This window comes from Xyrauchen texanus, chromosome 20 (genome assembly GCF_025860055.1).
Source record: "Xyrauchen texanus isolate HMW12.3.18 chromosome 20, RBS_HiC_50CHRs, whole genome shotgun sequence".
NCBI lineage: Eukaryota > Metazoa > Chordata > Actinopteri > Cypriniformes > Catostomidae > Xyrauchen > Xyrauchen texanus.
Genome location: NC_068295.1, coordinates 27297399 through 27323155, shown reverse-complemented (window position 1 = coordinate 27323155; position 25757 = coordinate 27297399). Strand labels below are relative to the sequence as shown.

The window sequence follows — 25757 nt, the reverse complement described above, 5'->3', positions numbered from 1 at the left end:
TATGGAATTTAATGGAATAATAAATGACTAGAAACTATTTTGTAACCATTTATATGAGACACAATACACAAAAATAAAATCTTATAATAAAATATTTAAGTACGGTATAGATTTTCCATATATATATATATATATATATATATGAAATTTACCAAATGAAATAAAAAGGGACCAGCCACTGTTATCGGCCAATGATGTAAATTGTAGAAGCACTGGCTCCTCCCATCACAGAGAAGCCTAACGCGCGGCCGTCAATGGCAATGAGTTGTGCACGTCACCTGTCTCTAACATGTAGCGAGGAACGCAAACACGGCTCGAATTTCTCCTCAGATTTGGCCCTTTTACCCAACAATCGGATCTCACTTATCTTTTCATTGAGCCGAATTGAAACGGGATGTCAAAAATGTTCGCTAAAGCTCGCAAACCCAACCGAGAGCCATTGAGGGCAGAAGTGACCGTATGAATTAAACGGCATTAGCTAGCCATATAGCTGGGGTTACCTTCGAAACGAGCTAATATCATCCACGGTCAAAATATTTAGACGTTCAGCGATTGGCCTCTCTATAAGAAAGCCAAACCCGACAGTCGCCTGGAACGTGGCGTATTCTGGAGGACAAATTTCAACCTGAGAATCGTAAGTAACACCACATTTATCAGACTAACTAACTAGCAAGTTAGCGTTATCTGCCGGGCTGGACGTGTTTTGTTTTCCACAGCACCGAGGGCCAGTCAGCCTGCAGCTAGAAGTCTTAAAATCTTGTCAGCTGCCTAACTTGATAGCATTTTTGATAGCATCATAAGCCTTCTTGTGAACATTTCAATCATGCAAATTATGCCCAAAATACTAGCTGTCTAGTAGCTCACTAGGTTTTGAGACTGAGCCAATCATTCCCACAGTAAACACTAACCAAGACAAAACAGTCCTCTCATTTAATTGCACATGCGCAATATTTGTTATTTTTATCATTGTAAAATCTACACCAAAATCTGCAACCAGTGGATGAAACGGTCCATGTTAGGTGAATTAGTCGAATAATCAAACAGAAACATCACTATCATTCTGCTCCCACAGTGCACAGTCATAGCACCAGCTTAGAGATGAACAGATTCCTGATTCCGATACCTGAACTCTCTGTATCGGCTTATCCCGATCCGATACCAGTGTTTTTTCCTTAATCTTTTTTTTAAGAGTATCTAGGCAATACCTCACTGAGTGCATTTAAATACACATTAGAAGTTTGATTTCAGTCAACTTAAACAATAATTTGTCTTTTTAAAATGTCATGTAAACTGTTTAGTCTGACTGTAATCATACCAGTCCGTTTTTTGCTAAATGTAACTAACAGACATAGATAATGTGATTGTAGCTCAGGTTCGTCCAGCATGTATCAAGTTAATCGGACCACAATTGTTTTTGCCGTTGTGTGTATGCTCCAAAATATAGGTACTGCATGAAGTGTACACCGCATTGACTTCTATAATCCACACAGAGCCGAGCCATCGCTATTATAATCAAAACCAGCGGGCTGGCCCAGTCAATGTGGCATTCCTCTGTTACCTCCATACCCAGCATGGCCTTTAATTCTTCCCAAACCACTTCTTTTTTTTGCTTGGGTAATTCTAACAAAACACAAAGCAGGGAAGAAGAGCAACAACATGGGTAACATGGTGAATGCTAGAAATATTGTTTTTGGAGAAATCAGGGTCTTTAAAGACCAAAGCATACTTTAGTTGTCCGTGTTGCTGATCGTTCCGCACACGGTTTGCGTGACGCAAATTGCCTGATCAGCACGGAAATAAAAAACTCTAACATAAAATTGGGATTGAATGATTAATCAAAATAAAATTAAAATCTCAATATATGTTGAGTTGCAAGTTAATTAAATAGCAAAGCTCTGTTCTCTGTACACATACTCTAAGCACGCATGAGGCTAATGGGATGAACATGTTAAAATGGCATTGCTCTAGGTTAACTAATAGCACATTTTCTGTTTCCAAAAAATAGTGAAAAGTGGTCTTGGACCCCATCACGTACAGGACAATAACAGGTACTACTTAAAGAGATGCAATGTATAGGTTATGTGAATTTTTTTTTTTTTTAAATATATATATTACTATAGTTCTCATAGTTCAGTGTTTCCCCTTGGATTCCCCTTTCAGCAGCAGGGCCGTTGCGCGCGCGTCCACAAGCCCACAACGCCGGACCCATATTAACGCATATTGGTCGAGGAATAGCTTACAACAGTGGTGTCAAACTCAATTTCAGCTTAGGCCACATCAGGGTTTATTTGTGCCCTAAAAGGGCCCATTGAAAACATGGCACCAGCACCTGCTTTGGTAGCACTAGGACTGTCACGATTATGACCGTTGCCCGATCTGGTTAAAATAGTCAGTATCGGGGCTGATACCGATCCAGGTATCGGATGTGCATCCTGCTTGATCTGTGGTATGGGTGCTTAGCCACAAAATTCACTCTAGCTTGGGAATGTTCAGGTTACATAATTTTGTCTAATTTCCCAAGACCTCATATGTTTAATTGTGGGAGTGCATGCCACATCTGGTTATATCTGAATGTCTTAAACTGCTTTGTTTTTTGTGAGGAGTAAGTTGCCAAGCATTTTGATGGTAAACATTTAGATATTATAAAGACATGTGGCAATGTCTGTCCTTCCAAATATTATTGAATTGAACTTAATCTTTTATTTCCAATTTTTCTGCTATTGACTGATCCCACAACTAGTCCCAACGCTTACGAAGCCTTAGGTTGCCTTGAAATCAGGAACAAATAAATTGTGCAAAAGACTCTGTGCTTGAAAATAGTGTTGTGGCAAAAAATTATCAACCAACCATTATCACTGCGTAAGAGACACTCTGACTCAAACAGTCTTTTAAAATGATTTATTCTTGCAAGAAGGACCCGGTCATTACACAGGAGTTAATCTGTGCCATGAGTGGGACCCAGAAAGGGAGGGCTGACTTGTATTTTATACTCTTTTTTTTTTTTCCCAAGGTTTTCTGACAGAAGCAGATCCTCCCCCTCTGCATCCCTCAGACACAGAGGCATTCCCCTGTATTGACTATTACTGATCAATGAGTATCAAAATTTGTACAACAATAGCTTGAGGGCTTGTGCAGCTTGGATGTATTTAAAGGGACATGGTCATGCTATCAAACTATTTTTAAATTATGTTTTGATTAAAAGTCTATTTGTTTTACTTAGTTGTAATGTTATAATGATTTTACTAAGTCCCTATATGATATGTGCCAAATGTATTGTTTTCCATCTTCATGAAACCGCAAGTGAAAGTTAATTCTGTTGAACCTGGAAAACGCGTCTTGAAACCGAACTCAACACTCAACAACCAGACCCTAGTCATAAAACTGATTTTAATTTAAAAAAGTGAAATCTCAGATTATTAGAAAAATGAATTCTCTTGCAATCGATAACCTACCAACTGAGTTCTGGGAACACAAACATTTTAAACTTGAGTCTGTAACTGAACATGCACCACTGGAACCCATAATAAAAACTGTATTATGGCCAAGGTTAGCATGCTAGTATTGTCTTAGATGCCCAGAACAAAATATGGGGTCCAGTAGAAATGGCAAGTAATTTTTTTATTCATTTTGTTTATGAGAAAAATTGTTTGTCCATGCTCTTGATAAATGGACATACATGCCTTTCATCAGACAAAGATATACTAAATAAAGTATACAGTAAAGATATACTAAAGCCAAGCGCACACTACAACACTGATCTCAGACTGGATGTATCAACCACACACCATTCGTCTCCTAATGAATCTACGATCCAGAAATTCATTCATAAACTTAACACTCGCATAGCAACAGGAGAATTTATTTGTGATTGTGATGTCAACAAACAATTTGAAAGACGATATTGCGCCCATTTATAATGATTTGATTAGCACAGAATGCGGGAAAAAAAACACTGAAAATAATGAGACAGCGGTTCGGGAGATGCGGGTGATGTTTTTATTTTCTAATAATTGTTTGTCTGCTGTTTCCCAATGTCTTTCACTCCTTGTGCTCTCTAGTATTTCTTTGGCTGTTGCTCATTGCAGGTCTCTTGCTCGTCTGCACGAGAGCTCACTCCTTACGATGATGACTCGTTAGAAATATTTCAATCAGGGGATACTTCTTGCAGAGCAAACAGGTGGAAAAGCACATATGAGATGCTTGATAGATTTTTTTTAAATAATAATCCTGCTATTTGTGCTGCTTTACCATCACCTGTGGTGAGGAAAGGAGAAGCTGACATCTGCACTCTCACAGAAGCAGCAACATCTAGTTATAGTTAAAATGAAAAATTAGAAGGCTTGAGATAGACTAATTAATAATTTAATACTAATAATTAAAAATGATTAACAATGCTTTAAACATTTAAAAGTTAATTCATATAATCAATTGAATTATTTAATTTCTTGTGTATTTTCTTGTGGTCAGTGTTTGTCACTTTATTTCACAATACTGCCATATAAAGGCTGTAAATACACAGTACTCCAACAAAACAGCTACTTGATTTAAGTGTCGATGTTTTAGTTTCAGAAATGTCCACAAAACTGGGTTATAGTTGAGCCAGAGCTGTTCATGTGTTTAGCCTTTGCACAGCCGAATAATCGATAAGAAGAGATGTTGATGTATCAGGAATCGATTTGGAATTCGAACGTGTCTCCCAGAATCGTATTGAATTAGGAATAATCAGGATAACTTCCACTCTACAAGTTACAGGATAAAATATTGCAGTCCTGTAGGCTTTCATGAAGAACTTGGACCTGGTCAGTGTGAATGTAGAGAGTGATGTGATGCAACGCAACAAAGGCAGTATGAAACTCAGCTGCCGCCTCAACCTTAGTGCCTTCAACCTCAAGACTTCCTAGTTGAGCTTGGACTATTTACAGTCTCTGAACAATTTTGTGTTTGTTTGAAATAGGCCAATTACAAGTCAGACAAGATACTAATAGAAAACAGATGACAGCCTGTTATATTAATGGACCGGAAATGCCGTAATAGGCATGATTATGTTAGGAATCAATTAAGCATGTGAATACATTTATAATAGCATATTGTTTAATTGCTGATGATAGTTTGCAAAACTTTCATTGAAGTGGCTTTATTAACCGAATACTAGTTTGCCATATAAGCAACATGTGTTAAGCTGGCTCTACACTAGCTGATTTTTCCAAGAATTTTCAGGTGTTAGCTTTATTAACATAATCACTGGCTAGGCAGAGGGAGACAGAGGGTGCTTCTCAATCAGTTCCCTAGTTCAGTAGTCAGGGCACTGATCAGTGAGTCAGCCATTCACAGTCTCATTTGCAAAATTGTTCCAGTGCACCTGAAATCCCACAATGCACCATAAAAACCAGGGAGCTTTGTTGTTCACCATGTTCCCTTACTGGAATTGTTGCCATGTCTCAAGTGGTTAGATGACGAGCACAAGTGTAAAACTATGAAGTCCAAGCCTTTTTTCCTCTTTAAAAAAAGATGCTGTTTGTAATGTCTTCCATTCATAATTACCATGAAAGTGAAACAATCTTTTAAATATTTGAGTTTTAAAAGGTTTAATATACACTTCTATATATTTTTATTTCTTTATATATGCCATTTATCTGTTATAACACTGTATGTTTGAATATCTTCAAGGAAAATAAACGAGATTGTCATTTATACAGCGATGGTGCTGATAACAGCTGCACTTCAATGCGCAAGCTCGTTAAAGTGTCGCAGGTAATTCAGTCACCAGCGACATAAGTGTCCCAATGTTCAGTGGATCAGTACCCTTACCAGTGCCCGAATTCGTTGTTACAATACTGATCTATGATGTAGGGAGCTAGGAAGCTGATTGAAACACAGGAAGAGTGTCCTTTAACATCTCTCAGCAGGAGGTGTTAATCACTTGACCGTCACGACTCCCTGCTGAGTTAATGACTTCAAACACTAAAAAAAACACATTTGTTTAAAAAAAAAAAAAAATCACTCTTTCACTGAGAAGAACTGACAAGATGACAAGGTTATTGGAACTTTTTTTTTTTATCACACTCTGCTGCATATCATCACAAACCCTGATTAAAATCCATAGTGAAAAATAATGCAGAAGCAACAAATGACTGATGAAAATAAAATTGACCGACTCAACTACAGTTTTGGTGGATTTTAAAATATAACCTTGCAACATTGGAACTATTTTAGCCCCTGTTTTGGAGCAATCAAGCAAGCTTCAGGTCTGAAAATGCCCCCAAATCACTATTGCAATTGCAATTTGGCAAGCTTCATTGGACAGGGATCAGAGAGAGATATTTGAGTTGAGTCATTATGTGCGTCACCCCTCCACAATTTTTAATCGGCAAGTGTGTCATACCTCTGACTGAAGAGAGCGAGATTTCAGCAAAACAGTCTGCATGTGTGACACTCTTGGCCAAAACTAGTTGTTTTGAGTCCGCTAATGTAGAGCCAGCTTTAGTGAAGGTATGAGAAATGTAACCAATACCTTGCACTTAAAAAATGCTAGATATATGCCATGATAGCAGGTGCTTCAAGATGCAATTTTAACAAAGATCTTTTAACTTCACAGGGTGTCTAAAAAAACATAGCACTTCAGTCTGAGACACTGAGGGAAAAAAATTAAAAATACGAGATGCAGCACAATGGTAAAAGTCCATCTATTGCAACACTAAAATGTGTTCAATGTGAACGACCCCATATCTATCGAAAAAATGCTGAGTAGATTGTTCTGCATTCTGGACAACACTCCTCCCACCCCAAAATGTAGTTTTGTCCACGGGATCTTGGATACTTTGAGAATATGAAAGAGTCAGTTCAGGTCTGTTGCTATTAGATAATAGATTTTGTCGGTGCTTAATTTGCAACATACAGTACAACTCTTTCCTTCACTGTCTTTGCCTGCCTGTGAATCAACCAATAATACAGCTGCTCCTGTGTATTGACATAAGGACGTTTGTGTCTCATTTGGGTTCAGTAAGTAAGGCCAGTGCAGCAGTTAAACCACAACTCACTGCCTAGTTTAGGGGATCTGACATTTTGATATACTGGCCTTTAAGAGTTCACGTAAGGAGCACTTGGTGTGCGTGGATCTTAGCAATGCAAGTTCACACATCATTGTATTGCTTTCACACTGCACTTCAGCTGCTCCTTTTGTTTAAATTTAATCAATGAACTTTGGTTGCAGTGTTAGTTTTGTTTGACAGCTATCTTGCAGCACTTGCAATTCCAAGAGACTGATCACAGGAAAGATGCACTGAAGTGCCCTGTTGAAGCTCTCTGTTGCCATAGAAACCACTCTTAGCTGCCACTCCAGGCACTGTAGGCATGGAAACGGGAACATTTGACAGTGGTCCAATGGTTAAATCATTTCAGTGCCATAGATATCAGGAGCATGTTGAACTCCTCTTCGTTTCATTGGAATGTGGAAATCTTGTACGAGCAACCTGTGTAGTCTGGATGTGTAACTGTTGAATGCAAGCCAGGTCATGTAAGTATAATTTTTATGGCCATAAAATGACTCCTGGAAATGCAATATAATAATAGAATTCCTGGAGTTAGTGTAGGACTGTTGTCAGGTTTTAGACTAGTGCTTGCTTGATAAGAGACATTTGAAATAAAAATGTGCTCTGGGTGACAGCTTGGACTGCAGCCGACTCTTAGCAACACACCACTGAAGCAATGTCTACATTCAGAGCTAGAAAGAAGTTTTAAACGGTTGAGAAGTGGTATGCTGTTTGCAAACATTCAGACACCAGCACGCCACTGGTGAAGGCGTTTAGAAGAGCATTTAAAAATGAGATTTCCAAGATCACATCTAAAACATTAACTAATGCAACATTAAAACATGTTATCAGTGACTACATGCCTCATTTTATCAGAATTCAAATTAAATCTGTAAAATATGCTGTTTTTATCACTTGATAATGATTTAAAATTATATAGGCCTAGCCTATATGCAGTATATAATGTGTTATGTCATGTTTACATTCTGTATTCATGACGCTAATCTGTTAAAACGCTATGTGACCATAATATACAAAAGGTTAAACAAATCAATATAGTGCCATAGTACTACACAGCTTTATTATACCGATGGTACTACAGTGTTTTTTTTTATTAATTATAGTTGTATGTCTGTACTCAATGCTTATGTAGTGAGATGCTGATAAGAGAGCAAGGCATAGTCAAGACACAACCGCCAATGACCTTCACCTCTGGGTTCTGTTAGTATTCCGATTTAGATTTTTTTATTTAAAAACTATATTAATATATATATATATATATATATATATATATATATATATATATATATATATATATATATATATATATATATAAATTCATTTTTCTCAGAAAGTTATGTCTAATGTCACATTTGTGTCTGAAATTAATAACATATATTACCATCGGCTATTACTATTATCATAATAATTTTGCAACAACAAATTTACGCTAAAGAGTAAACTTGTTCAAGAACCATTTCTGGGGCTGTACTGAATTATGATACGCATGACAATTCACATGTAGTCCTATGACATTGCATGTTATTTGCATATGCATCCTGAGAGAGTCTGAGCAGCATTCTCATAGACAACAATTTTCTTACAAACCACTCCCAGATGACTGACAGAAAAAAGTTAGAACTCACCATTTGCATGTGTTCCAAAGCGCAAATGAACTTCTGACCAAAAAAGCAAATCAGACACGTGCATCGCCGGGATGTCTTTCATCTTTTCTCGTTTCCTCAAGCACATTTCTTTGTGGGTAGCGGCATTTCTTGTCGAGAGTGGCGAGTAAATGTGCAAAATTGCCCGCCACTGTGCATGTTAAATTTTAAATATTGCAGGGGCACGAAATGTAGTTCACGGCATCCAACAGTTCGATAATCCTTTTTAAAGCTAAACTATTTATTAAAGCGATGTCAGACAGAAGTTGCAGAATGACTTCTGACATACTCTGCACAACACCTCTCAAATAAATGTCTGGATTATGAATAATAACAGGAACATTTATCATAGCAGAGGATTTTGACATCTGACAGTGAACAAACAGCAATTGATGGCTGGAGCAGCGGTGCATTAAAGAACTAAATGTAAAGAATCAAAGAGACAAAACTTCTCAGTGAGAACCTGTCAATGTGGAACTCTGCACAAATACAAATAAAAAATATTTTTGTTCATCAGGGAGACTATTTTAAAATTAGTTGGCTCAAGAATCATGATTTTCTCCTGACTCATATCCTCCTATCTGTCTGCCATAACACTCATGTAAGCCATTTAAATGTCTATCACCCAACACTAATCTCTGCTCATGATCTTACAATTTTCACAAATTTCATAATAAAATATATACCTTATATATTTGTATTATATCTTTCGATTAGCATTGAGTGGTTGTAACAGCTTTTGTTTTTACTGATCTCATGTGGATTCCATTTATAGAATGAAGCAGAAAACATGATTTTTATAAAGTATGCAGCCTAAAGCAAATGACAGTACAGATGATCTTCAATAGATCACTGGAGCAGTGTGAAGTTCCCTTCTGCTTCAAATGCTCCATCATCTTTCCGGTCCCCAAAACAAAATCACAGGACTTAATATCTATGCTCCTGTAAGCGTCTGTGGTCGTAGTCATTTGAGAGATTGGTTTTGGCCTACCTGAAGGACATTACTGGACCCCTGCTAGACCCTCTTCAGTTTGCTTTCAGTACCATCATGCCTGATCTTCTCTCAACCAAACTGACCCAGCTCTCTGTGCCAACCACAGTCTGTTGGTGGATCAACAGCTTCAAGCCACAGTCCAAATCAATGAGATCAAATATTTTTATTTAATAAATATTTTAGTGAACATGAACTGAAGCTCCTGACCTGTAATGGCATGATTTTTGGCACTGCTCTGCTGCCAAAAAATTGGCTGATTAGATAATCGCATAGATGATTGTTGGTGCCAGACAGGCTGGTTTGAGTATTTCTGTAACTGCTGATCTCCTGGGATTTTCACACACAGCAGTCTCTAGAATTACTCCAAATGGTGCCAAAAACAAAAAACATCCAGTGAGTGGCAGTTCTGTGGGCGGGAATGCCAGACTGGTTTGAACTGACAAGGTCTACGGTAACTCAGATAACCGCTCTGTACTATTGTGATGAGAAGAATAGCATCTCGGAATGCTATTCTGAGATGCGGGTTAGCACTGTTTTGGCGGCATGAGGAGGAACTACACAATATTAGGGAGGTGGTTTTAATGTTGTGGCTGATCGGTGTATATTATTTAGTGTTTATACAACATAGTATTACTCGATTGGCATTGCCTTTCATATTCGCAAATTTTAATTTAAAAAAATTATTGTACAACAGTCCCTTTTTACTGTAATGCACTGTAACAAGAATCATTGAAAACAATGGGAATAATCAAATAGACATTTCTGGATGTATTACAGTAATCTGAATTGAGGGTAAAATGTCCTTAAGTGTCCTGAAGATAATGTCAAATAAAGATAAAGGCCAAAAACTTATTGGAGGTAAATATATGGTTTAATTTCTTATGCAACACGTTTTATAGTGATTTTGGGTTAAAAATGACCAGGACATGAGAATTACCCAAGAGAGTGAGTAAATAAATACATCATTTTCATTTTTGGCTGATCTATCCTTTTTAAAATTAAAGTTAATTGGAAACTTTTTTTTTCTGTATAGACTGAAGATATCATGATTCATAATGGTGAGGGAATCGTGGGTGATGTGGATGAAAGTCAATGCAATTCGATGAGGACCAGGCTCTATAAATTCTAATGTTTTTTTTTCTTTTGTTAGGTCCCAATATTGAAACACTCTTCAAATGTGTAGTCCACTTCCTGTCTCTACTGGATCTTTTATTTGTTGTTTTAGTGCTTTGGCACACTGTGCCCTCTGCATCCACACACATTTATAGGCAATGAGTAATTATCTGGGCTTTTTTATTTTACTGTGATGCTAAACAGAAATCATGATCAAGGCACAGGTGCTTGAGCTGTTTCCAGCGAAACTGTAGCATTTATATAAGAGTGGGCAAGGATGCCAATTTTTAAGCAATGGTGTATACATTACAGCTGTACAGATAGCATTCAAATATTTTTTATGTATATGTTAAAGTTACACGTGAGCGCTCATGATAAATATGGCCCTGGCTTTAGGTGCTTTAGAGGTCTGAGGAACTGCAACTTCCCATTGATGAAAACTGAGAGGTGGACTATTCGCTGAATGCTGTGGATCTTGTTAAATGTATGGGGGGTTGTATGCAATCCTATCTGGTTTTATTTATAGAGCAATAGGCGTGAGGTGTGGCAAGCTCAGATGCTCAGACATGCTGTTCAGTGACATCATAGCATACCACATGACTGGATTGCAGCTTGCTGAGCAATAGCGGGGTATTCATGGTACAAACTAGGGTCCCTCTATGTGTCATCTAGACCCTTTTGCACCATGTAAGGTCCACATGTAATAGAATAATTCTTCATCAACTTTTAGTGAAATCCTGTAAACACTTTCTTAAATATGAAGTCCATTCCCTCATTTCATAAAAAAAAAAAAAATATCCTTTTCAGCTCCTTTAAATTGGTTCACTTTAAGGTGAAAACACTCATAGAATTGAACTTGTGCATTTTTATCTGTTGACCGGTTGTCAGAGCTTTCTCAGGTGTATACACAACCATAAAGGGCATAATTTTTGGTCTCACTAGCTTTTCTACATTCTGCCTTTGTGTTAAGGCCCTGACACATCAAACAAATGGTCGTTCGTTGGCCAATGTCGGACCATCTTTGAGAGTCTCCCGGGCTAGTTTTTGCGGTGTGTTCCACACCGTCGGCTGAAGTTGGTCCCCGTCTGCTTTTTTCGGCCGATTGAGCATGTTGAATTGGGGCAGAGCTCATCGGTGTGTCGGATCATTCTGACCTGTTCATCTTACCAAACCTGTGCGCAAGAAGTAAAACGGAAGTGATGAAGCAAGCAAACAACAAAGTCAAGTGGGAACACACAGAAGGCTCTTCTCATTTCTCTACATTTCTCATTCCAATATGCAAATATTTTTTATAATGCGGCAAGTGAAGACTAATTAATCAGCATGATTCAGGAGAGGCCAGCTCTGTATGACATTAAGGAAAAAAGTTGTCAACTGTGTGGTGAAAGCTGAACTCTGTCATGAGATCGAAAAAAACTTGTCATCAGGTAAGATTGACTTTTTTGCCACTGAGAACTTTAGCAGAAACTTGTTTGTGTTATTATTTGATTTTACAGAACAGGCAATATTATGTGCTAGCATCAAGAATCCATCTTGTTAAAAACAGTACAGCAAAAATAAAAAAAATTTTGGCATTTCAAATAGACGTGAAATTGACATACTAACTAGGCATAATGCTTTTTACTAAATTTTGCTTTGTCTCTCAGAGAAAGAGCTCAAGAAGAGGTGGTATTCATCCTTTTCATGGTGAATTTATTTCTTTAAGAAACCTTCAGCTGATTGTGATTCCTATTCACCCTCAGATGGCAACAACACTGATACTTGGACCAGCACCCATGAAGAGCCCAGCTTCTTTGAGGCTGAGCCATGGACCAGTACTCCCCTAGCTGAATCCACCATCTGTGGAGCAGAGTCCACAGCGCTGAGAGAGGAGCCTTTGCCAAGTACCTTCAGACAGTCAACTACTCCAAGGCCTAAGGAGAAGCACAGAAGGAAGATGCTGGATGAATCCTCCAGTGAGGAGGTAACCCTGGAAAAGTTAGCATCACAGGAAAACCCCAATGATGCCATCTCTGCCTATTGCAAAAACCTTGAGCACAAAATGCGGAAATTGCCCCCACATTTCCAGATTGAGGTTGACAACTGCATTTTCAAGTATTCAGTTTGCCAGAACCATGCATTAGAATGGACAGTTTACACACCTGTAATGTTTTTTGGCAAAAGAAATTGGTAAGCAGATGTGCATATTGTATTGTAAATATTTCATGCACCCTTGTATTTTATATAATATTTCTATAATTAATTTTTTTATATATATCATTGCCTATTGTACTGCACATTGGGAAAATAAAACATTTTGACTTTGGGTAAAAGAAACTTGCACTCATTTATTTTTCAAAAAGGATCTCACAACTATATATTGGAAGTTTTATGACCGTAGTCATAAAACTGAAACTAAGGCCAAGTACTGGAAACGAACAAGTTTGTCAGTGTACTATATTCACACTTTTCCTATACTATGCATACATCTGCACATGCTATATTTTGCCCAACTGTAAGGGCACTGCACCAATGTCTGAATTAAAGTACTGGCATAGTTTATCCCTGAACTGTTTGGCTTGTGTTGTACTGTTGGTTGTGTGTGGCAGGGAGGCCTGCTGTAGGTCAGGGTCTTGTCTCCAACTTCCTGGGACAGTGTCATGATCTGGTCCTTCCTGGTGTTTCCCATCCAAGAGCACCCATGCAGTTTGGGACTTCCACTGAGCCTGGAACCCAATGGCTACTTGCTGCCACTCTTCCATTGTGTCTAGATACTGAAAAACAAGAAAATAAAATGTAAAACAAAAGCTAGTTTCATATGTCAGACCCTTTAACTCGTAGTCATTTGGTCATGTTTCACTGCCCGAATGCGTACAAACTACACTATAAACATCAGACTATAAAAAACATTTATAAAACTGATATAACATGCTTACCTTCAGGTATTTCTCTTTAAGACCTGGTAGATTTCTTCACAAGTTTCAGGAATTCCCTTACAGAGATACAATCCTGGTAGTTTGTGTTTTGCTTCTGGATGATTGGACTGATAAGTTCCTTCAGCATGTGGAACTGAACAGGAAAAAGCAGAGCGGAATTTTTTAAATCTGAGGTTTCAGTTAACTCCAGCTCTCGACACCGGTTCGGGAAAGCCCCTTGAGCCTGTCTTTGGAGTATCCACGATTTCACCCATTTAGTGCGGTGTCTCCATACCAAGGGCCAGTGCCATTTGCAACTTATATATCATAAATCTGTCTGTGGTGAGTGAGATTTGTGTGAAAATGGTGAGCAAGCACTGCTTTGGTTATGTTTTGTATCCCAGCAGTCACTAGCTCTTCCGGTTTCCCGTTTTAAGTAAGGAATACAGACTACTGCCACTTGCTGGTACCAAAAGTAATTTCCTCTCATGCAGGCACAGAACGGACATGCAAGTTGGCCGTCAGGTGTCGTCTTTGCAGTGTGTTCAAGAGCTAATTTTTGACCTAGACACAGGTGACGTAAGCTGACCCCACCGTCTGCTTTAGTGGGCACTAGTTCTTTGACGTCGGTTTGGGGTGTCACAGTCTTTAGAAGCCAAGAAATTAGGCAGCATTAATCTTCTTTTTATTGATCTACTGTAACTGATTTAATACTCCTTGTATCTGGATTATACTTGGATTAGATGACTAAATTTAATTATGGTTTGTTACATTGTTTCCCAGAAAGCCACTGGTAAAATGTCCATTATACAACTCTGCACAGTCTATTCTTGGGTGTTGGTTATGTTCTTATTGGGGCATGTTAGCCAAAGCAGCTTACTGCTCTTCTGAATGAGGTTTGTAATCTATCAGCATTTACAGGGTCCGTCTGTTGACCATTACATACAGTACTGGCATAATTGTGAAGTTCATTTGATTACATTTGACTTGAATACTAAGTATTTTGGTTGCTTTGCAAAACAGTAGTCAAATTGTCACCATTATGGTGTGATACTTTATCCTGTTTCATTTAAAATGGACCTAGAATTGGTATTCATATACTAAACTGTGGACAAAAAGAACTGTCATGTGATCTGCTCTGAGAGTCTGACCTCCTTTCACTGTTGGCTGACTGCAAGCTGTAGGTTTCAGAACTCTGCAAGCACTGTTGGATTAAACCTGTGTTACTGACGTCACATGTGCCATGAGGAAATGGTGTCACTTTTAGTCAACCCTGTAAAAAGATCCTCCATTTGTCTCCTTTGCATTGAATCTCGATATTATCTTAACATGTGAATTTGAGGTGCATGGCAGCATTCTGGATAATGCCATGCTTTTTTTTGATTGGCCTAGATTATCATCTGAGTAGAACTCTGTTAACTAGTTTTGCAAACTTTCAGTATTGAGGAAAAAAAAAAAGTAATGTCATATCACAATTGAATGTGTTCGTGGATGCGTGTCTTAGGGTGCTTTCACACTAGCACTTTTGGTGCACACCCGGGTTCGAATTACATCAAAGTTTGATTATTTTGGGTGATACATTTTTTTTCAAAGTCCAAATAAATCCCCTTCTGAGAGCAGTTCACATTCTTCACATCTCTTGTAAAAAGCTCAAGGCAGACAAATGCTAACATTTATCACATCATTGCACATTCAATGCATCAATGGTAGACAAACTCGTGTTATTCTGTACTGTACATGTACAGTTTTGTGGTAAATCTGAAGAGTTGAATACTTTGATAACACTGGTAAGCTGATGTGTTTTTGAGTTGTTACATAGTGGTAACAGGTGCTTGTACACATGTTGATGATGGAATCGGACCATGGTTCGGACCCAAATAATATGATGTGTACAGAGACTTTCGGGGCGAAGAGGAGGGGGAGGAAATAAAGTCCAAGCAATCGAACCAAGTGTGAAATCACCCTTAGGGATATATGGATGCTAAGCACAGCCCTAGAATATAGGAAAACAGAAAATACACCACACAATAAATAGGAGTTAAAATAAGAGATGCTCCAACATGGAGCACAATACCACCTGCCTGCTTCCTGGGTGCAGAATGATGTGCTTCTTTGTAACAGGAGTGCTTGGAGTCATTTCAAAAGCGCATATCTGTAAGATTATTATGTGTGCACAACATGTAGTTCACAGCATCCAACAGTTTTTTTTTTTCTTCAACCATTTTTTAAAGCAGAACGTTGTCTGTCAGACACCTCACCATAAAGAGTTGGCAACAGACTTCATGGTCGATCTTTTTTTTTTTTTCTGCACACAGAGAATCACGCATGCTCAGCCCTTGAAGCATACAGTGCCTCTGGAGGGTGAGTTGTTGGCATTTCTTAGCATTTGCAAATTTGAACTTTCAGACATGCTGTAATTAAGATGAATATGCTGTGTATGAATATTAAGTTGCCCATTTTCCAGAGTCATTACGGTAGCAATTCTTACTCACTGCACAGTGAGCACGGAGAGGATAAAGATAATGCAAACGGGTATACAAAATGAATTAAACAACAAATAAACAAGCAAATACAAATTTGAGTATATGTGATGTAACGTGAGTCGTGACTATCAGACAGTGTGTGTGGAACGATCATGAGCGCTTCTCATACACGCTCTTTGTGTCAATTAAACATGCGCCCTCTGATGGTGCTCTCAATATCTCCTCAAATACAAACTGATATTAATGATTTCTTATCTGAGCAGTTTTGGAGCGTGTAATGGATATATCTTATTTTTGAATGTGTCTCTGCTGTGTGTGATGTTCTCATTGTACTTTAAAAAATCTGTATGACATGTCTTTTATTTTATACTGCCTCACTCTTAAAATCTGCCTATTAAACATTGCTCAGCTCTGTATGAGTATCCTGACCAGCTCAACATTAGGGATGTGTGGAATAACTAATTTCACAGATGTTTAAACTAAAATTTTGGAATTGACTAGTCTAAAAAGTAAAAAAATCTCAGAACACAGTAAAAAAAAAAAACATTGTGTTTATGTGGCCCATTTAAAATACTTATTCTATTCCTACAGCCAAATTTGACTGTAAATCTCAGTCTCCGCTTTCTTTTATTATGGTTATATTTTTTACTTTTTGCTTAGTTTTTTTGTATGATTAATGTTTTCTTGTTGTTACAAAACCCTAACCAGGAACTGTGGCTGCAAATGCCTTTGACATGAAGCCTGTATGTGCAGCATAGGCTGCTTGAAATTGTAGCAATGTTTCTGCATTGTCCCTGTTCAATAAACTAATAAATAAAATAAAAAAAAATAAAAAAATAAGCTGAAAAGGGGCAATTATCTGCAACATGCTTGCCTTGCATTATGATAATTATACATTAAATATAGAGCATGATACTCAATCATTGAATCGACGTTAGAGAATGAAGGCATATTTATTGAAAACAATTAAATTAATAATTGTGGACCAATAGAGCAACCCAAATAGCCTGTTCTAAATGGAAGTCACAAAGTAAAAGTTACTTAGCATATTAAAACAGTCAAGACATTGTTGAAAATATTTAACAGGTAAGCAAAATTGAAGAGAGAAATAAATGTGCATAAAAGTTGTGCCCATTTCACAACATGCATTAACCTATGACAGCTGTTCAGTTAAGAATGATGACCAATAACGGTTAAGGTGTAAAAAAACAAAAAAGAAATTGCTAGGATTGAAAAAATAGGCCTGTGAGAAATGTACAATAAACCTAATGTATTTTTCTAAACATTATTTGAATAAAAGATAGTTTAACCAATTAAGCAGTCAGCATATCGTTGAAAATACCCTTCTTGATCAGCAGAGTAATCAAAACATTTCACACCTAGCCTAAAATTTTCTGCATACATTTTTGATGAGCAAAATTTACGTCAACATGGTTTGGTGAAAGACGGGACCTGACATACCTGAGGTGATTATCCTATACTTGAAGAAGCCTGCCCAGCGGGAAAATAACTTGCAAGCATGCACAGATTTAGAGAAGACTCAAATGTGAAAACATCCATTGCCAACGTTTTGGAAATATGCTTTCTGCACCACCACGGATGCGATTTCTGTAGCTAATTTGCTCATCTTGCAAAAGGATATTTTTCTGCGCATGCCACGAGTGAGAGAGGGGAAAAAACATACACAGCCTATATTATTAATTATATTAAAAATATGTAACATTAACATGCCAGTAATTTAAGCGCAGCCTTATTTTATAATATAAAACCAAACGTAAATGTGAAATAATGGAAAAATATTGACCGACACGTAATTCCAGTGTGGATTAGCAGCATAAACACCGTTCAGTCAACTAGTCTCGCACATCCCTTCTCAAAATAGCATCTCTGGCTCAACCAATGTTGTGAGTTTGAGGTTGGACAATCTGTTTGGTCGACCAGAGAGGGGGAGTGATTAAGAATTTGTTTGAAAATGGTCAATATTTGTTTTTTAGAGTGCAACAGTGTCCGCCCACTTTTTTAGCCATCTTGATTTCTGTAAGTATTTTTACCATAATTTTTTTTCCCAAATGGATTCCAAGTATTTGTAAATCGGACAAAAAGACAAGCACTCAAGACTGTGTAGTTCATTCCCTCATTAAATTCGGTTAGTACAATCACATGAGGCATTGCGAATGGCGGAAATACATTAACTACTGATTTTAAAAGTTGTTGATTACTTTGTTTAGAAAATATTTTTTATTTAGTAGTTTGAGTGTAGGGAGACTGACTCTATTGCGTCATGGGAGTGTGCAGTTTCGTTTGGTATGATCTGTTGTCTGCAATTATCTGATTGGTGGATCTTTCTGTTGGATCATGGAAGTGTGGTTCTGCACTAGGAATTCCACCATTTAACTTTTTTGAATTGTTGAAACAAATCAGTGATTGCTTCAATAGAAGCTTATATTTCTATGTTATCATTAAAGGGGTCATGACATGGTTTTTTTATTGTATTATTATGTTCCCTTAGGTGCAATTATAGTATTAATATATTTTTTTAAGAAAAACTTTTAAAATCTAGTGATTTATGACCTTTTCCCACCCTGTTTCTCATCCTCTGATTCAAACAGTCTGTTTTGGGGGCGTTTTCCATTTAAGACTTCAGTGTTAACGCCCACTGTTATGATTGGCTAGCGTCAGTGCCTATGTATCAATTATTGACGCCCCCAGCCAGAACAATATGCAAGTAAACTAAGTAAAAACACTGTGATTATTCATAATGAATGAAATTGCGCTTTAAAAAGTAGTTTAAAGTTTAAAATAGATTAGGCCTACTTACAGTTTGCGTCGTCGTTGTTCCCAGAATAGTCGGCACGGACTTATCTTTGAGCAACAGTTTTCTGGCAAAGAAAGCATCATATTGAGATTTGTTCTCAAAACAGTCATCCTTAAAATGTACAGAACAAACGCTTAAGTTAACACTGCCGTGACTGGAGCGTCCGCAAAAAATAAACTGCATCCATTTTTCCCTGGCGTCTGGATCTTTCGGCAGCTTATTCAGAGGTTTTGTTTGACCACAGCCAGGAACAGCACATCTGTGTGGCATCGTAATTTTCCTGTGCACAAGTAGTCTCTGTCAGAGCTCGCTGTCCATCGACTGAACACTTGTGAGGCGCACGGCGATACTGAAATGAGCGTAGCTGTCTTGCGCTTAAAGCGTGAGTTATCTTGTGCTGGAGGCGGTCATATGCAAACGCTGTTACGTCACTTCTAACCGACACGTCACTTCTAACCATGAATCCAGAACGAGCTGTATTTTGAGCTTGATTAAATAAATGATTCGTTTAGAATGGGGAGGACGTCTTAAAATATTAAACTTGCAGGACGTTTTAATGATACAAAGACCTCTTATATACCAAAAGATCAAGGCAAATTTGGTTTCTCGTGTCATGACCCCTTTAATAATAATTTCGCACATTGGAAAAATGAATAGGGTTTTCACATCCGGAACCAGACTATTGCGTTGTATTCCATTTGGCGGCACAAATTATACACCTCACCTTTAGATGGTTGTTTCTTTGTCTCCATATACAGTGGCCTGAGCCATGGGGGCATTTTTGGACAAGCCCAAAACGGAGAAGCACAATGCTCATGGGGAAGGGAACGGCCTGCGTTTTGGCATCAGCAGCATGCAGGGCTGGAGAGTGGAGATGGAGGATGCGCACACTGCATTTGTAGGCCTGCCACATGGTCTGGATGACTGGTCCTTCTTCGCCGTCTATGACGGTCATGCCGGCTCACGTGTTGCTAACTACTGCTCCAAGCACCTGTTGGAAAATATCATTGCCGCAGGGTCGGCAGATGAACTACGGAGGGCTGGAGCTCCAGCACCCGAGACGGCAACAATAGAGGCAGTGAAAAGGGGGATCCGCACTGGCTTCCTGAGGATCGATGAGCACATGCGCAGCTTTACTGATCTGCGGAATGGCATGGACCGCAGCGGCTCCACCGCAGTAGCTGTGCTGCTTTCTCCAGAACATCTCTATTTCATTAACTGCGGGGACTCACGGGCCCTTCTCTGCCGCAATGCGAACATCTGCTTCTCCACAATGGACCACAAGCCCTGTGACCCACGGGAGAAAGAACGCATCCAGAACGCTGGTGGCTCGGTGATGATTCAGAGGGTGAATGGGTCGCTGGCTGTATCCAGAGCACTAGGTGATTATGACTACAAGTGTGTAGAGGGCAAAGGCCCTACAGAGCAGCTTGTATCACCAGAGCCTGAAGTATTCGAGATTGCTCGGTCAGACGTGGAGGATGAATTTGTGGTGCTGGCATGCGATGGTATCTGGGATGTGATGAGCAATGAGGAGCTGTGTGCCTTTGTGCGATCGAGGCTGGAGGTGATTGATGACCTGGAGAGTGTGTGCAATGAGGTTGTTGATACTTGTCTACATAAGGTACAGTTTCTTACTCTCTTATTAATTCACTTGTGTGACAGTTGTGCTGGAATATAAGCATCTATGCATTATTTCTAGGTGAGATTATTTTCTGTTTTCTTCCTGTTTCCCCCCTTTAGGGAAGTCGAGATAATATGAGTATTGTATTAGTCTGTTTGCAAAGTGCACCCCAGGTGTCAGAGGAGGCGGTAAAGAGAGATGCTGATTTGGACAATTACCTTGAGTCACGTGTAGAAGGTGAGAAATAGAACTGGTTCTGTTCCTGTGACGCACATGCACACGTGCAAATATACTGATACCTAGTTTGTTCACAATGGGTTGGTAAGCATTAATGCAATGACATGCTACAGGTGTGAATTAAATTGAGTTATAAACATCAGGGTTGTGGGAAATCTATGGTATATTTAACCCTATGGTTTTTATAGCCCTAGCCTGGACACATACATAAATTCTGGACTGCCTAATCTTATAAAAATGATGTGAATGGGGGGACATTTTTCAAAATGACATTACTTTGTTCATTACAGTCATCACTGCAGTTTGTTGGGGTTTTTTTATCCTCTGTGTGGCGCTAAAAGAGAGGTAAATGGTCTTCCACACAAATTAGGTTTTTAAAGGATAATGTTCTATGGAGTTTTAAATCAATAATGCCTACCTCTCTCTTCCTTAAACCTATACCTATCTAATATTGTCATAAAAAGCTAATGAGATGAAAAATGCAAGTGTTGAAGTGACCACTAAAATTTGTGGTGCTTCAATTACACTTTTTATTAGCTCACGTGTCATCTCGCATGCATCTCTGGACACATACCACGATCCTTCGCATTGTAGCACTTTCAGTGGAGCTATTGCGCAACTTGACCAAGCTTGAATTAGGGCTGTGCAATATATATTGAATATTCATGATATTACTGCGATTTTTGCTAGCGATATAAAATTTAACAATATTGTTAAGTATTGCAATGATTTTAATGTGATTTTTATTGTGCCGCTATGTTTTCTAATGAGTGCGTAATTAGACTAATTTCAGTATCCTTCATGGCTGCACAATTAAAGAAATAACACCATATTTGCTAAGTGGTCTTATTTGATTATTAAACTGCAAACTCTGCAATTAGCAATTTATTGGGCAGAACAATGTAGATGTGTAGAGATGCATACTTTCAACTGTAATGGCAAATCCCGCCAAGCTGCATCATGACGCACATGCCCAGCCCTCTAATTAGAGTGTGTGAATGTCAATTGAAGTGGTCCGCGAATGATTTGGTGAATAAAACTGAACAAATAGTTAAATATTTTGTTATTCTTAAAAATCCTAATTTTCCAGTTATGTAATTACACCTGTGATATCTTAAAGTGTATAACTTGATTTTTGAGGAGTCTCAGTAGCCTGTCAATAGCTTGAGACTTTTTCATTTTCTTTCAGTCTCCTTTTCCGCAAGCCTTCATTTCTCTGTATTGGATATTTGAATATACTCTGGCAAATGCTTGTTAGTTTTATTTGTGGCGTTTTCTGGGAAATGTAAACCTGTGGCCCTAAGCATTGGGCAAAGGTTGAAGTAACGTAATGCTTGGCTGGGTGCTGAGAGGGCCTGAGGGAGATGTCACCAGAGCAGACTGCTGCTCTGGTGAGGAATGTCCTGGCTGAACATCTAAATGGCAACAGGCCCAGATCGACCCAGAACAGCCCAACTGGGCCACAGACTTTCCTTCTAGAGTCTCGTACTCTCTTGTCTCTATATGTTTTTGTGCCACTATTACCTTAACTCCCATTTTCCTGTTGACACAAATGTTTTTCTCTATCGCTCTTTTTAAAATGATATGAATTAACACCAGTGAGCTACGCTAGTATTCGCAAAGCATTGCTTTAACGCTTTTCTCAATATCGTCTATAGATGTTTGGAGTAATATAAAGTCCTCTTTAAGACAGGAGTTCATATATACCCAAGTCTTGACTGGACCATTGAAATAAATATTTAACAGGCTTTAACCTTTGGTTTATCCTTTCTGTTTTCTCATCAGAAATCATGGCGAAAGCAGGGCAAGAAGGCGTGCCTGAGCTGGCACATGTAATGAGCAGCCTTTCCCAAGAGAGTATCCCTAACCTTCCACCAGGGGGTGGCCTTGCCAGCAAGTAAGAAAATGTCATAATTAAAAGCCACATGGAGGTTTACACCTGCATTGACACATTTGTAGGTAGATGTGTCATGGTGGTAGAAGCTTAATTGTTAAGGATCTAGAATGCAAACTCAAAGTTTCAGGTTCAATCCCAAGTAGGCCCAAAAACAAGAACAGAATAGCTCTATAACCTGTACGCCCTTGAGCAAGGCACTTTAAGCCAGTTTTCTCACAATTAGAATTAAATGTATCAGCTGGTTGGCATTAATTTACCGGTTCATGGGTAGTACACACCCACTATATAGACAAATTTACATTCTTTTTTTTTAAATCTCATCTTGACCTGTAATCTCCCTGCTCTGTGCAGTGTTTGCTACACAGTAACAGGGTGACTGGAAAAGGGCAGTCATGTCCAATTTAGTTTATTTACATATTCATGGGACAAAATAGTGTGACTTTTTGTCATTCTTGTATATATTTTATTCAGTTGCTAGAAAAATTATGTGAACCCGTTGGAATTACATGCATTTATGTAAAGTGTCTTAAACCTCGTTTGATCTTCATTTAAGTTGCAATAATGTATAAATACAATCTGTTTTAATCAAATGATTGTATTGCTATTGTACGTAATGAATACATTATTCAAACATTCACAGTGTTGGTTGGAAAAAGTATGTGAATCCCTAGGCTAATGACATCAACAAAAGCTAATTAGAGTCAGGTGTTGGCAAACCTGGCATCCTGTTAATGAAATTAGATACCAGGAGTGGGTTAGATCTACTTTAACTTATAAAAAGCACTCAAACATTTTAAGTTTGCTTTTAAGAAACATCTACTGACGTGGAACATGCCACGCAAAAAAGAGATTTTAGAAGACCTATGATAAAATTTTTTTGCTTTGCATAAAGCTGGGAAGGGTTAAAAATATATCTCGAAGAGCTTCGATATTCATCTGTCCACAGTTAGACAAATTGTCTATAAATGGAGACAATTGCAGCTACTCTCATTAGAAGTGGCCGTCCAGCCATGATGAATCAAAGGGCACACCGCTGAATGCTCAATGAGGTAAAAAAAAAAAAAAAAACCTAGAGTGACAGCTAAAGATTTTAAGGAATCATTGGAACTGGTTAACATCTCTGTACATGAGTCTACTATACGGAAGACATTAAACAGACATGGTGTCCATGGCAGGACTTCATAAAGGAAGCTGCTGCTTTCCAACAAAAAACATTGCTGCACACCTGAAGTTTGCCAAAGACCAACTTGACACTGTACAATGCTACTGGGAAAATGTTTTGTGGACTGATGAAACTCTGGTTGAATTGTTTGAGAAGATCACACAGCACTACGTATGGCTTAAAAACAGTGCAACGTACCACCATGAAAACATAATCCCAATGGTGATGTACTTTGGAGGGAGCATCATGATTTGGGGCTGCTTTGGGGCCTTGACCGCTTGCAATCATCGAGGGAAAATGAATTCCCAAGTTTATCCTACAGGATAATGTCAGGGTGGCTGTGCACTATCTGAAGCTCAGTAGAAGTTGGGTGATTCATCAGGCCAATGTCCCTTAACATTGAAGATGATCCATTACAGAATGGCTTCAAAAAAAGAAAATCCACGTTTTGGAGTGGCCCAGTCAGAGCCCAGACCGTAACCCAATAGTGATGCTGTGGTAGACATCCTAGATTATTGATGAGCTGAAGAAGTTCTGTAAGCAAGAATGGTCAAACTCCTTTTGAACGTTGTGCAGGTCTTATCCGCAGCTATTATAATTGTTTGTGTGTAGTTTGCTTAAGCATGTTGTGATTGTCTATACTTGTGACTTTGATGAAGATGAGCTCACATTTTATGGCCAATTAATGCAAAAAACAGCTTATTACAAAGGGTTCACATACTTTTTTCTTGCACTGTATAAGAGGGAGGAGGGCTATAATGACTTAAACATCATGTCCTGGAAATTTGTGTTGACGTGTGGTGAGCAGGGCATGGCCAAGTGGAGAGAGGAGAGAGAGACAGGCTCGCCGGCCCCCGAACATGCCGCCAAATGGTCCTCAGCCTGCTGCACTGCCTCCGTCAGCTACGCCGGGTGATGACACTGGACACACTCAGCTGTCATTTTTGTTTGCTGGCTGATGAACTGTTACTGCACCACCGGATCGATATTCTCCTCAGCGTCGCTGATGAAGGCGGGCTTGTCAACCCCTCTCTCTGTTCGCTCTCTCTCTCCCCTCGCTCCACTCAGCAACGCCCTGCTCGCCACAAAGTGTTTTAATTTTCTAATACAGTTTGACTGTTTTCTGAAATTGCAGGCACAGTGTTATTGAAACAGTGTATAACCGGTTGAAACCCCAAAGAGAAGAGGATGGTGTAAGTATGAAAGTCCTAGAACCTCCCAGACTGATGGCAGACGTATAGTTGCCTTGATCCTCACCTTACTCACTTAGAGTATTTGTTCTCTCCACCCCACAACCCTGATTAATTTGTTTATTTACTGCTGAAAGTAAAACATCCTGCGTTAAACTCAGCAGCTGTAATGAGGTCATTCAAATGGTCCCAAAGCACAGTTGTTAAAATCACATAAGTACTTGAAATTCATCCCATCAAGGTGGTAAACTTAGTTTTATCAGTGTGCAAGCAGGTGAAGAATGTTAAGTTAATTGTTACCAAACAAGTACTTTTTTTAAATAGCTTATAATAAAGCAACAAGCCACAAGAAGTGAGTGGTGTGCATTGATTTTACAATGAGAAAAGTGTCTTCTTGGGCACAATGAGGGAAGCATGAAGCGTTACCATTGTAAAATCACTAACACACATCTTGATTTTACAAAATGGCTGCAATTTATTAAAGGAATAGTTCCCCAAAAAAGAAAACTCTCTCATATTTTACTCCTCATCCAATCCCAGATGTGTATGACTTCAGCAGAACACAAAGATTTTTTGAACTAGGTGTGTGTGTAAGAAATAGATCAATATTTAATACGTCTTTGAAAAATAAATTTCGGCCAGCTGAGGTGTGATTT

At 38.6% G+C, this 25757-nt stretch overlaps 1 protein-coding gene across 3 annotated transcripts in view; it reads left to right on the top strand.

The window, feature by feature from the left end:
• The first annotated feature begins 244 nt into the window (after nucleotides 1–244).
• LOC127660630 (protein phosphatase 1B-like) overlaps nucleotides 245–25757 on the top strand; it is a 30525-nt gene continuing 5012 nt past the window's right edge. The window contains exons 1-6 of one of the 3 annotated variants that reach the window (XM_052150974.1): nucleotides 245–634; nucleotides 16009–16054; nucleotides 19750–20615; nucleotides 20735–20852; nucleotides 22638–22749; nucleotides 25047–25104. In XM_052150974.1, coding sequence (XP_052006934.1) covers nucleotides 19761–20615; nucleotides 20735–20852; nucleotides 22638–22749; nucleotides 25047–25104 — 1143 coding nt within the window. In that variant the 5' untranslated portion in view covers nucleotides 245–634; nucleotides 16009–16054; nucleotides 19750–19760. Of the gene's footprint in view, nucleotides 635–7425; nucleotides 7514–16008; nucleotides 16055–19749; nucleotides 20616–20734; nucleotides 20853–22637; nucleotides 22750–25046; nucleotides 25105–25757 lie in introns of those variants that run through there. The other 2 variants (XM_052150973.1, XM_052150975.1) reach the window with 2 other exon arrangements.